At 48.6% G+C, this 12,496-nt stretch overlaps 1 protein-coding gene across 3 annotated transcripts in view; it reads left to right on the top strand.

Annotated features, from left to right (window-relative positions):
* The window catches only part of Adar (adenosine deaminase RNA specific), a 37,403-nt gene extending 25,138 nt beyond the window's left edge, over positions 1-12,265 (top strand). For 2 of the 3 annotated variants that reach the window (XM_034499683.1, XM_034499681.2), the window contains 9 exons: positions 3,985-4,210; positions 4,437-4,608; positions 5,156-5,249; positions 5,775-5,897; positions 6,136-6,269; positions 8,365-8,547; positions 8,971-9,083; positions 9,371-9,498; positions 9,682-12,265. In XM_034499683.1, the coding sequence (XP_034355574.1) occupies positions 3,985-4,210; positions 4,437-4,608; positions 5,156-5,249; positions 5,775-5,897; positions 6,136-6,269; positions 8,365-8,547; positions 8,971-9,083; positions 9,371-9,498; positions 9,682-9,928 (1,420 nt within the window). In that variant the 3' untranslated portion in view covers positions 9,929-12,265. The remainder of the gene's footprint in view (positions 1-3,984; positions 4,211-4,436; positions 4,609-5,155; positions 5,250-5,774; positions 5,898-6,135; positions 6,270-8,364; positions 8,548-8,970; positions 9,084-9,370; positions 9,499-9,681) is intronic. The other variant, XM_034499682.2, reaches the window with a different exon arrangement.
* The last annotated feature ends 231 nt before the right edge of the window (positions 12,266-12,496 follow it).

Genomic DNA, 12,496 nt, shown 5'->3' on the forward strand with positions numbered 1-12,496 from the left:
AAAAAAAAAGAAGAAGAAGATGGAGAAAGCTGGTGTACTATCTGGTGGTAGACCACATATGTATGTGTACGGATATAGCCAAGCCCCGGGTTTGTACCAACTAAGCTGCACCCCATCTCATGAAAGTATTAAAATAGCTCTCCAAATTAAGCTTCATGCTTTAAATAATGTTAGTAAGATAAGAAATCACCAATAGAATTTATTTTGGAACTGGAAAACTTGATTTTGAGTCCTACCAAAAATAAATAAATAAAGATAAATCTTTAAGGATATCTCAGAAGGACCAGGTGTGGTGGAGCATGCCTTTAATTTAAACTCAGCCCTTGGGAGGCAGAGGCAGAGGAACTCTGAGTTCCTCGCCTGTGTAAGGACGCCTAGGACAGCCAAAGCTAGTGGAGAGATTCTCAATAGTAAAAGTGAATAGCTAGGATATTCAGGAAAAGAGAATTAGCAAGTGTACTGACCCCAGCAGGTGATAGGACAGCAAGAACTGTAGGTGGATAGACAGGCACATAGGAACAAGGGGAGTGCCTGGAGAGACAGGTGCAGGGTGGCTTCTGCCCGCTCCCTTTCCTGCACCTCAGTCTCAAACAATTCAAGATTTAGATGGACAATAAATGAAATCACAGTAATCACTAGAATAGGCAGGGACATTTCTAAGATTTTCCACAAAACAAAGTAATAAAGGAGAAATCCTGGAAAAATTGATCCAGAGTAAAAGAACCACCTAAGGAAAATACACAATAACCTCAGGACTAAATTATTTAACATACACAAAGTATGGCATCCATATGTTCATAGAGGAAAACTGAATTATTAATACACAAAAAGGTAGTCAACAGCACTGTAACACTTGTGTGTGGAGCCCCTTTTGTCAGTGTAGCCTGCAGTCACAAAGGAAGAGTGAGATTACATTTGCTAAGTCTTGTGGAAGGGCTGGACTGCTCTAGGTAAGAATCTGTTGTGGCCCAGCTTGACTCCCTAAGGGGAGGGCTTCTCCCAGGAAGTGATGCTTGAAAATCAGTTAAAGATGGCTGAGAGAAAACACAGGATGTAGGACAGGACAGGCAGCCTGTGGCCATTGAAACTGCATCTTTTGACTTAACAAAGTAGAGACTGAATTTCCTTTTAAGTGCATCTGGGTCTAATTCTCAGCATCACCCCTTGCACATACACCTGTGTCTGTACTGAACATACACAAATGTTTATATTCCCGGAAGCAGCTAAGGTAACAACTTCTTACACAGTACATTCACGATGTTGTGTATTGTAAGTAACTAGAGATGACGTAGGCACATAGCAGAATACACAGGCTTACTTGCAAACACCGTGCCATTTTCTGTCAAGGACTTGAGTGCTCAGTGGTTGTAATGTCCTAGAAACATCTCCCATGGATACCATGGGACCGCTGTCCATCTACGCCGGGGAGGACAGATCTAATAAAGGGACTGAGAGATGGTCTGGTGGGTGAGCAGGAAGTGAGGGGAGGGCAAACTTGGTACTAGTTGCATCAGCAGCACTTGGGCACCCCACAGGGCCTACCTTGTAGATTGTCCAAGCTTTAGCAGAAAAACAGTAAGAAGTCACTGATGGTTTGAGGGGAGCACAGGCTCTCACCACCCATTGTCCCTTATTAGCACTTTCCACTAAATTCCGTTTTCTACTTTGAGAGAACTCTCCCAGACCTTTGCCTCAGATTTCCACTAAAATCACTGTTAGCAATCTAAACTGCAAACCTTACTTCCCAGTTCAGAAAACAAGAAATACTTGATCGTCCCCAGACCAAGCCACCTGCCTACCTTGATTCTGTCAGGAAGTATGAAGGAAGCATTCTTCCTCCTAGCTCAGGACCCTGTCCCCTCCCCTTATGTTCTTCTGGACTGGTTGTTTCCTCGTCTTCTTTCTCCTCCTTGCCTCTCCCCTGAAACCTGTCTTGGCCTTTGACCTCCGCCTGTACACCAAACCCTTACCCATCTTTGAGAGGCCTTGTCTGAACTGTGCTTCCCTGCATCTACCCAGCATCTCTGCTGCTCCAGACATCAGCTATCTCAGATGGACTGTTTATACTTACTGTTGAACTTTCTTTAGTCCTGAGGGCTGGAGAGAAGGCTCAGCAGTTAAGAGTGCAGACTGTTCCTACAGAGAACCTCAGTTCCCAGCACCACAAGGCAGCTCAAAACCACTTGTGACTCCAGCTCCTAGGGGGTCCAACCTGCTCTTCTGGCCTTCCAAGACACTGGCAGACATGCATACACAATTTAAAATAAAAATAAAGTCTTGGCTGTCTCTGCTGAAAGCCTAGCCACTAACTGAATGTACTCACTGAGCACTTGAAGTGTGTCTAGGATAACTGAGGGACTGAATCGTTTAGCATTTAGTAGCCTTATGTGGCTTGTGGCTTCTTTACTAGAAAGCACAGTTCTCAAGGATTCTCATTTCATAATTAACAAGCTTAATCACGTACCATAATACATGAAAATATGTGTACAAGGGATCATCCTTTCCAAAGGCAGAGTAGCCCGAGTCCTGGTCTTCAGAGGCAGAGGCCCACACAGTTCCCTGCTTACCAGATCTTTTCCTGCTGCCCTCACTGCAATTCTGAATTCTGCCCACTGGCTAGAAAGGGCCTGCCAGCGTGGGCAAAGAAAGGAACCAGGCATCTCCGCTACTTAGTAACTGAAAGGCAGTAGGAGGCTCACTGTGGGTGGCAGAGGCGGGCTGTGCCTGTTCCACACCATTGATTTTATCCAGACTAAACGTGTGCTAGGATCTGGCTGAAAGGTAGAATTCCAGAAAGTTGGCAGTTTCCAAGCTGCTGTGCTCTGGCTTCCATCTGGATTTGTAGGAACTTGTCCCAGGAACAGTGGGGTCTCCCTCTGCCCCCACTCCCCTATGGCCATCTGAAGCCTGATGGAAAGGGACAAATAATTCTTTTTTGTTTTGTGTTTTGAGAGCCTTGGCCATCCTGGAACTCACTCTGTAGACCAGGCTGGCCTCCAACTCAGAGATTCGCCTGCCTCTGCCTCCCAAGAGCTAGGATTAAAGGCGTGCTCCACCACTACCCAACTAAAACTGTATACTTTAACAATCAGACAGTTAGGAACACAGCTCAGTAGTAGAGCACTTGCTTGGCCTCCATGAGGCCCAGTCTTGAAGTCTGGGGATCAGACAGTGCTAAACACCGGAGTATGTGGGAAGACAGTTGTTTCTTCATTTCTACTTGAGGAGAAACCTTTTTCATGTATGTGTGCACACGGTTATGTGAGCAGAGTGCAAATGTCATTCCTCGGTCTCCATCTCTACTTTTTTTCTTTCTGTTTGTTTTTAAATTGGAGGCAGGGTCTCTCACTTGGCCTGGATCTTGCTGGCTAGGCTAGCTAGGCAGCAAGCCCCAGGGGTTCACCTGTCTTCATCTCTACTGCTGGATTTGCAAGCATGCTGCACCACTGTGCCAAAATTTTTTTTTTTTTTTTTTTTTTTTTTTTTGATGGGGGGAGGAGGTCCTTGTGCTTTCACCAACTAAGCCATCTTCCCAGCCTGTAAACAAATGTTTTCCAATACTCTTTCATCTTTTCTTTAAATAAGGAACAGCTCAGAGACGCTGCAGGAAACAGTACAGTGTCTAGGCAGAATTTAATAAGATTGTATGAATTTATGGTCGCTTCCTATTTATAGGAAATGGCACTGTTTTTCCATTTATGGTAATAAAATGAAATTTACTTTTAAGCATGTTTATAGTTCTGATGGGTCTGTTTCGAGGAAGATTCTGAGAAATAGTACAGCTGATATCTGGGTAGCAAAAACAAAAAACAAAAAAACCATATAATTCCTGAATGACCAAAATCTGAGAAGTGCCTCCAAATGAGACCAGCAGGTCCTTGTGTTTGCAAGAGCAGCCTCATACATAGTGAACATACCCCTCCCACACAGCACAGCTGGCAGGGTCCTCTGCTGCTTGTCTTCATTCTCTTTCTCATCCCAAAGGTTTGTTTACCAAGCAAAAGTTGGGGGCCGCTGGTTTCCAGCCGTGTGTGCACACAGCAAGAAACAGGGCAAGCAAGATGCAGCGGATGCAGCCCTCCGTGTCTTGATCGGGGAGAGCGAGAAGGCAGAGCAGTTGGGTTTCGCAGAGGTAACCCCAGTAACAGGGGCCAGTCTCAGAAGAACTATGCTCCTCCTTTCCAGGTCCCCAGATGCACATCCAAAGACAGTTAAGACATCTGCTTTTGGTGCTCTCTTTCTTGGGGACGGTGGGGTTCTGCTTGCACCTCCCTGGGAGGATCTGGCTCTTTTACCTAATTACTCCTAGGCTTCAGTTTGGTCTCAGTAGAATGCATGTCTGGGGTGTGGGGTGGGAAAAGATGACTCTCCTGCCAACTGATGTGCAGTGGACGCAGGCAGCGCTCTGTGGTCCTGACACTGCTCCTGTCCTACAGCTTCCTCTCACTGGCAGCACCTTCCATGACCAGATAGCTATGCTGAGCCACAGGTGCTTCAATGCTCTTACCAACAGTTTCCAGCCCTCCCTGCTTGGCCGCAAGATCCTGGCTGCCATTATTATGAAGAGAGATGCTGAGGACATGGGTGTTGTCGTCAGTTTGGGGACAGGTGAGTGAGTGGTACCTGAGACATTGGCCTCTTGATGCCTCAAGCAAGTCCTTCTGGCCCTCTCTGAAGTCATTGTGAGCAAGTCCAAAAAAGATGAAGGCAAAAGACTCCATATAGGTTGAGTGTCTTCAAAGTTGCTGATGTGATGCTCAAACCATTTTGGAGTTGGAGCTGCTAAGATGTTTTTTAGTTAATGCTTAACAGGTAAATGCAGCCTAAATATTCTAGTCTTTGAAGTCTGAGATTCTGGCCCTCAGTATTTCAGGTAAGGACTAGTTTCTGTTCATGTTAGCTGCTGTCAGCTCAGACTTGGAATGAGTTTTTGGTTTGAGTGGGGTCTTTGTTTTATTTTGAGGCAGGAGCTCAATGCTTCAGCCTTTCAGGTACTGAGCTAGGCATGCACACTGTGCTGTCAGGGTGTTCCTGTTCCCTAATCTAAAGATAACAGAGCCCAGCATCTGTCAGCTCAAGGCCATTTCTGCCTTACTCCTTCACCTGCTTCACCAGCACTTGGGTTATCCCAGTTCTGTTTTAATGGCTTTCCCAGGGAATCGCTGTGTGAAAGGGGACTCTCTGAGCCTGAAGGGAGAGACGGTCAATGACTGCCATGCTGAAATCATCTCCCGGAGGGGCTTCATCAGGTAAGCAAGATGAGTGCAGCCATTTGGCCCATCATGGGGCCCTCCCAGCCCTGAATCCACTTACCTCCCTGAAACCCCAGCAGATGGGTAGCAGTCTGTTGGGCCTGTCCCTTTTGTGACCTGGCTGCATCTTTTCAAAATAAAGTGACCTGAGTCCTTATCCTTGAATGAAGCAGCTCTCCCTCCGTGTGAGAACCTGTACATATTCCCTGTCCCAGCCAGCTTTCTTCTCTGGGTCATCTTTAATTTATGAAGGGCAAGAGTCAGGGAGAAGCAGCAGCCCATCCTGTGAGGCCTTGAATCTGTTTATGCCTGGAATCCTGTGGCTGCCCCAAAGACTGCTACCTCTTATGCAGTGAAGAGATCTGCTGTAGAGAACTGCCCAGTCCCTCTTCCACCTAACAAGCTGAAAGCTGGGTGCCATGGAAGCCTTTCTTACCTTGGCTCAAACAAGGCAGAGCATGTGGAGGTGTGGTCTGCTGTGCCCAGACTCCAGCTGCCTCCTAGCCAGCTTTCTTCTGGTAGGTTTCTCTACAGTGAACTGATGAAGTACAACCACCACACTGCCAAGAACAGCATATTTGAGCTTGCCAGGGGAGGAGAGAAGCTGCAGATAAAAAAGACGGTTTCTTTTCATCTCTACATCAGGTCTGCACCCCTAGCTTGGCTATCCATGTATTCCTCTGGCTCCAACCCCCTGACCTTGTACTGTAGTCTCCCCTGCCTGTGTCTGAGTGCATGCCCAGATGGCAAAGGCATCCCTGCCACCCAGTACACATATAGGCTTAAGAAAATGTTCCTGGCTTTGATGGCAAATGGTTTCAAGACCCATGAGGCTGGAGGGAGATGTGTCAAGAGAGTCCAAACTAATTTGATTGTTTGGCAGCACGGCGCCATGTGGAGATGGAGCCCTCTTTGACAAATCCTGCAGTGACCGTGCTGTGGAAAGCACAGAGTCCCGCCATTACCCTGTCTTTGAAAATCCCAAGCAAGGCAAGCTTCGAACCAAGGTGGAGAATGGTGAGTGATAGGTGGACCTCCCTCCTACTCACAGAGGCTCAAGACCACCAGTGGCAGTGAGGTGGCATGGACTCGAGGAGTGTCAGCCTCCTTGTGTCTGTAGCCTGGGAGGGCTGAGTGTCTCCAGGCTGCTTAGGAGGCCCATGTTCCCAGGGAGCTCTAGGGAGAGTCCACTGAAAATAAAACAAGAGCCACACTGTGTCATGGTCATGGAAGGGGGTGTGCAGAAGTGAAGGCCAATGGAGGTGGGCTTCACTGAGCTGGACATCACTGAGCCATCCTGCTGTGGCTGTGCCCTGCCCTCCCATCCTAACCTCTCCTCTATCCTCCAGTGCCCAATCACATGAATCCTGTCCTTTCCCACTCTAAAGAATGAACAGTCACCACAGAGCCCATCTCCACTCCTCCACATCCACCCAGGGAGGGAAGGTGCATGTGCACGGAAACCCGTGGACAGGAGTGCTTGTGCTAACATCAGTCACAGTAGTCGGGGTGGAGAGAACACAGGTACTCACCACATCCACCCAGGGAGGGAAGGTGTATGTGCATGGAAACCTGTGGACAGGAGTGCTTGTGCTAACATCAGTCACAGTAGTCGGGGTGGAGAGAACACAGGTACTCACCACATCCACCCAGGGAGGGAAGGTGTATGTGCACGGAAACCTGTGGACAGGAGCGCTTGTGCTAATATCAGTCACAGTGGTCGGGGTGGAGAGAGCACAGGTACTCATACCTCCATAAATGAAGTGTTCTGTCCATACAATGGAATATCATCTGCCATAGAAAGGAGTGGAGTCCTGAGACCTGGCACAACATGGACCTTGAAAACATGTTAGCTGAAAAACAAGTCACAGAAGAACATATGTCATAGGATTTCATGTCTGAAAGGGACAGAGTAGACAGATTCCTAGACACAGAACATGACCTTGACTTCCTAGTGTAAGACTTCTTTGTGAGGTGACACTATGCCCCAGAGCTGGTTTTAGTAGTGGAGCGAGCATGAAGGCACATGTGTGTTGTGTGTTATGTGGGTGGGTTGTGTGGTGTGCTGTGGCCTATGAGTTGTAGCCCCATACAGCAAAACTGTCTCAAAATGAAACAAACCTGGGAACTGGGAGCTAATGCCCAGGTGGTAAAGTGTCTGCTGTGTAATAGCATAGGGACTTGAATTCTGATCCCCAGAACCCAACTGTGGCAGTGCACACCTACAGCCCCAGTGTTGGGGTCTTGGAGGCAGGAGTATTCAGCCCAGCCAAATGAATGAGCTTCAGGTTCAGAGACCATGCCTCTAAAACCTGAAGAAAGACGAGCAGCCAGTAGGAGCTTCTGGCCTGCATGATATCTCTCTCTCTCTCTCTCTCTCTCTCTCTCTCTCTCTCTCTGAATGATGGTAATGAAACTAGGGAGAGCAGTGTAGCTCTGGGTGTGGTTCCCCACTGTACTCTACCTCACACCACCCCTTCCCTCAGCCAGCTGCTACAGTTGCACCTGCTCTGCTTCCTAAAACAGACACTGGCTGCCTGGGGCCTTTGCTTCTGCTTTGCCTGCAGCACTCAGTGTGGCTGCTCGTCGTCTCCTGTGCTTGAACATCCCTGACTCCTCTGCGCTCGGTTTCTGTGCTGTTCCCCACCATCACTCATGCAGTCTTCTGAGCACTACGAGCATCCAGAGTTTCTGGGCCTTTCCCTCTCGCCTCTCATCCCATAAACATAGCAAGAAGCTAAGTCGTGAGTTCTGCTCATCGTCCTTAGTACCAAGCACCATACTGGGTACATAGTAGGTGCTATAAAATATGAGCAGTTAGGCTGGAGAGATGGATCAGTGGTTAAGATCACTGACTGTTCTTCCAGAGGTCCTGAGTTCAATTCCCAGCAGCCACATGGTGTCTCACAACCATCTGTAATGGAATCCGATGCCCACTTCTGGTATGTCTGAAGACAGCTGCAATGTACTCACATATATAAAAATAAATAAATCTTTAAACGAAAAAAAATATGAGCAGCCAACAGCTCATACCTCAAGAGGGCAAACAATGTGCCCAAGATGCGGTTTGGTCCAGTTGCCTTCATCAATCCAACTCAAGTGTCTAATGCAGGGGAAGGCACAATTCCTGTGGAGTCCAGTGACATTGTACCCACGTGGGATGGCATCCGGCTTGGGGAAAGACTCCGTACCATGTCCTGTAGTGACAAAATCCTGCGCTGGAATGTGCTGGGCCTACAAGGGGCGCTACTGACGCACTTCCTACAGCCTGTGTACCTGAAATCTGTAACATTAGGTAAGAGACCTGCTTTGTGAGCTGTAACCCACCTGTCTTTGGCTCAGATCCCAGCGAACTATAGGCCATGTGCTATATGTCTCCCAAAGTGAACTTGATTTTTACCTTAGGAACAAGATCTAAGTGCCTTGTCTGCTGTGTCAGGGAAGGTGGGCAAATCAAGAAAGGATGTGCCAGCCTGGGCCTCGGGTGCAGTGATAGCTCTGAAACCTCACTATTGTACTTCTGTCTCCTTCCAGGCTCTGTCTTGCTTAGAGCCTTGTGTTTTGTGCATAGGGGTATTGGATGGCCTGTGTGGCCACAGTCAGGAGCTGCTTTTCTGTCCTGATGACTGTGTCTCATCTTCTGATTCCTTGTGTACCTCTGCCTCTTGGCAGCACTTACTGCAGACCCTGGTATAAACTTGCGTTTGTTTTTACCCAGGCTACCTTTTCAGCCAAGGGCATCTGACCCGTGCAATTTGCTGCCGCGTGACCAGAGATGGGAATGCATTTGAGGCTGGACTACGCTATCCCTTTATTGTCAACCACCCCAAGGTTCTATGACTCATTCTGTTTACTCTTGACCCATACCTCCTTCTTAAGCAAAGCTGTGTACTGTGGAAAGGGAAGCCTTTGCTGGGGTCTCAAGAGCAAGCTTTTTCTCCCTTTGGGTACCTGGGCTTAGACTCTCAGTCCTTAGTGACTCTGATTGTGGTTAAGTCAGTGCAGCTCACAAGGGGAAAGATAGGCCCTCATACTCCTTTCCCAGAAGTCTGGCATGCCTGCTCTGAACCTTTGCCCTGAAAGGCTTCCCTCGCTTCCATCACTCTTTGGGTTCCTAGGTCGGCCGAGTCAGTGTGTATGATTCCAAAAGGCAGTCTGGAAAGACCAAGGAGACAAGTGTCAACTGGTGCTTGGCTGATGGATATGACCTAGAGATCCTGGATGGCACCAGAGGCACCGTGGATGGGTAAGGAGATGGGAGGGCCCAGGAGAGTCCCAGCCAGGCTTCCTTCCAGTCTCCCAAGGGCAGGCCCCTGCCTGCTAGTCCTGAGTTAAAGGCCATCCACCCTGTGCAAAATTCACACCTTAGCCCCCACCTCACCCACCTCACCTACTCCCAGATGAATAACAGGTGCCTTTGTTTCCCCAGACCAGGGAAAGAGTTGTCTCGGGTATCCAAGAAGAATATTTTCCTTCAGTTTAAGAAGCTCTGCTCCTTCCGAGCCCGCAGAGATTTACTGCAGCTTTCCTATGGTGAGGCCAAGAAAGCTGCCCGTGACTACGACTTAGCCAAGAACTACTTCAAGAAAAGCCTGCGGGACATGGGCTATGGGAATTGGATCAGCAAACCCCAGGAGGAAAAGAACTTTTATCTCTGTCCAGTACCCAATGACTGATGGTGGGGCATGTTTCTCATGGGGTCAGAGGGAGGTCATGGCATTCCTCATCACATTGGGCCGGAGTTTAGGGTCTTTTTTTAACCTCCTCCCCTCCCCCCTTTTTAATGGTGGAACTGTAATAGGTGGTACCAAGAACTTTGGTTCCCGTTAATCCTGCTTGCTTTGGGATTGCGAGGTGGGGTCTAGCCAAGTCCCCACCTCTCCTTTCCCAAGGAAAGAGGCTGAGATTAAAGGAAGAGGAAGCGCTACCATCCCACATGTAGCATAGGGCTCGGGCTTAGTTCTGTGGAGGTTTTCTCATCTCCTTTTCCTTTGCTACACTGGCCTCTTGTGGGTTTGATTCCATCCCATCAATTCTCTGTAAATCATGTCAGGGACTAATGATGTCACCTGTAGATGTGCAGGCCCCTGCTCTGTCATCCTTCCCTCCTAGGGTGCCTTCCTGTGATGAGGTCTGTCCTTCCCCACCCCAGAGGACAGAGGTGAACATAAAGGATTAGTGAAATGTTTACAAGGGCAGGAGTTGAAAACTGTGGTCAGGGATTGTCGGGCAGCAGGAATGTGGTAAACTGTGGTTGGGACAGGCGAACCCTACCCACTTGTGCACAGATACATACACATAAACATGTAATGTAACAGGCCGTGCTGGCCCGCCAAGGAACCTCCCTTCCTGGGCAGCAGGGAAGTTGAGAATCAGCCAACGGGACTGAGGAAGGTGTCCAAGCCAAGCAAGTCCCAGTAGGGGCCCACAAGCACTAACTAGAGTGCACCAACATAGCATTCCTTGGGATGTAGCTGCCCTCCATCTGTCCCCCCATGGAGCATCCCCAGAAGCTGGCTCTGTCCACATGTGGCATGGAGCTACAGGCCCCAGCTAATTGTGAAAAGCCGAGGACAAGTCCTTGAGGGCAGATCTTTGTTCAGACCGAGCAAAGGTAAATGCAGAACATCACGTTGAACCATTGGGATTCTTCTCATGGTACTGATACCAGCAGAAGTTGACAAAGCCTTGTATAAAATTAATGTTTCTTAAAGGCCAGAGGTGTTGATTCTGAACTGCATCGCAGACTTGAGAAGCAAATATATTTTTCCATTAGTGAATGTACTTTCATTATATCAGATGGCTTCAGAAACTGGTTCATGGGCGGGGCACAAAGCACTGGAATCTCCTGCCCTGCTCCTTTGAGAATCTTCATTTACATACAAGTATTGTAGGTGGCAAGACAGGCTAGCCTCCCACTCTGGGGTGGGCTTCTTTGACTCCTCCCCCTCTGACAGTGATTTGTGGGTATTCGGGAGCCTTAGCCTCTGTAGGTAGAGTCTGGCTCTAGCATCAGATCAGCCAGACAGACCCTGCTTCATTCTGCCCTCCTAGGACCAAGCTCACCTCTTTGTTCTGAGTGGTGTGGCTCCGAATGGAGACAGCTGTGCCAGTGTCCAGCAGCTTCCTGTGCCCTCTTGCTTACCCTCAGTGCTGCCTGGCTCCCCCACCCTCTGGCCCACTGCCAACAGCAAACATCACATTCGTACTTCAACTCTAATGGCTACTGCCTCAACCTATGATCAAATCTGGCCAACACAAGACCCTGTCTTAATACACTGGGGATGTCTTTGCACAACACTAAATCATCCTATGGAACTCTGCTATCTGCGGAAGTGAGAAAGTAGCACCATGCTTGTGTCAGCTGGAGGCATGTCACCTTCTGGCACCTGCATCTGAAGCAGAGCCATTGTGGTTTCCAGGCCTGGGCAGGAAGCTCTTCCCCTGGGGTTTAAAGGCCAGAGAATTCTCTCCCTTTGGTCCCTCTGGTCTCTCTGGTCCTTCTGGGTATTCACACACACCCCAGTCCTGTCTAGAAAACTTGTGGTTCTGGGTTTCTACGGATGGAAGAGCAAGGTATCCCTGTGTTCTGTAGGCTTGCTGAAGCAAGCCGCTGGCATCCGTGCCCCACCCCTCCCCCTGCCTCCAGTTCCACTGGCCAAGGGCAGAGCTTCCACTGTGCTTCCTTCACCTTTGTGTGACCTTTCCTTTAAGAAGCAAGGCCTCCCTCCACACTGTCTCTTAATAATTTCTGTAGTTGATTTGTCTGAACTGTGGCTGTCTTGCATTCTTTGAATAATCACGTGTAAGAATTGTCAATGCTTGAAACTGTTTCCTGTACTCAAGTTGAAGGGACTTTGTTGGCCTTGGGGTTTTGGCAGTGACTCCAAAGGCAGAGGGGGGAAGCAAGCACCTAGACATACTCTTAGCACGCTGTGATGGATGCAGTCCCTTCTTGTGTCCCTTTACAAGTGACAGTATACATTCCTCAGAATAAAAACACTGAAGCATCAGGACTGTTAGAAAGTTTTCTATCTTGGTTGCTTGGGAAAGGTGAGACTGGGAACAGGGACCTGTGACATTAGGATCTCTGGCCACGGCCACAGCAGTTTCAAGGGCCCCCCTGTTTCTACAGTCTGACTGTAGTGTGAGTGGTGTGGTATGCCACCTGGCTGAGCACTCCGGCTGTGTCCTCAGCACTTTCCCTGCTTCAAAACTCTTTTTCCCACCTGAGCCTACTCATT

Source organism: Arvicanthis niloticus, chromosome 4 (genome assembly GCF_011762505.2).
Source record: "Arvicanthis niloticus isolate mArvNil1 chromosome 4, mArvNil1.pat.X, whole genome shotgun sequence".
NCBI classification, from domain to species: domain Eukaryota; kingdom Metazoa; phylum Chordata; class Mammalia; order Rodentia; family Muridae; genus Arvicanthis; species Arvicanthis niloticus.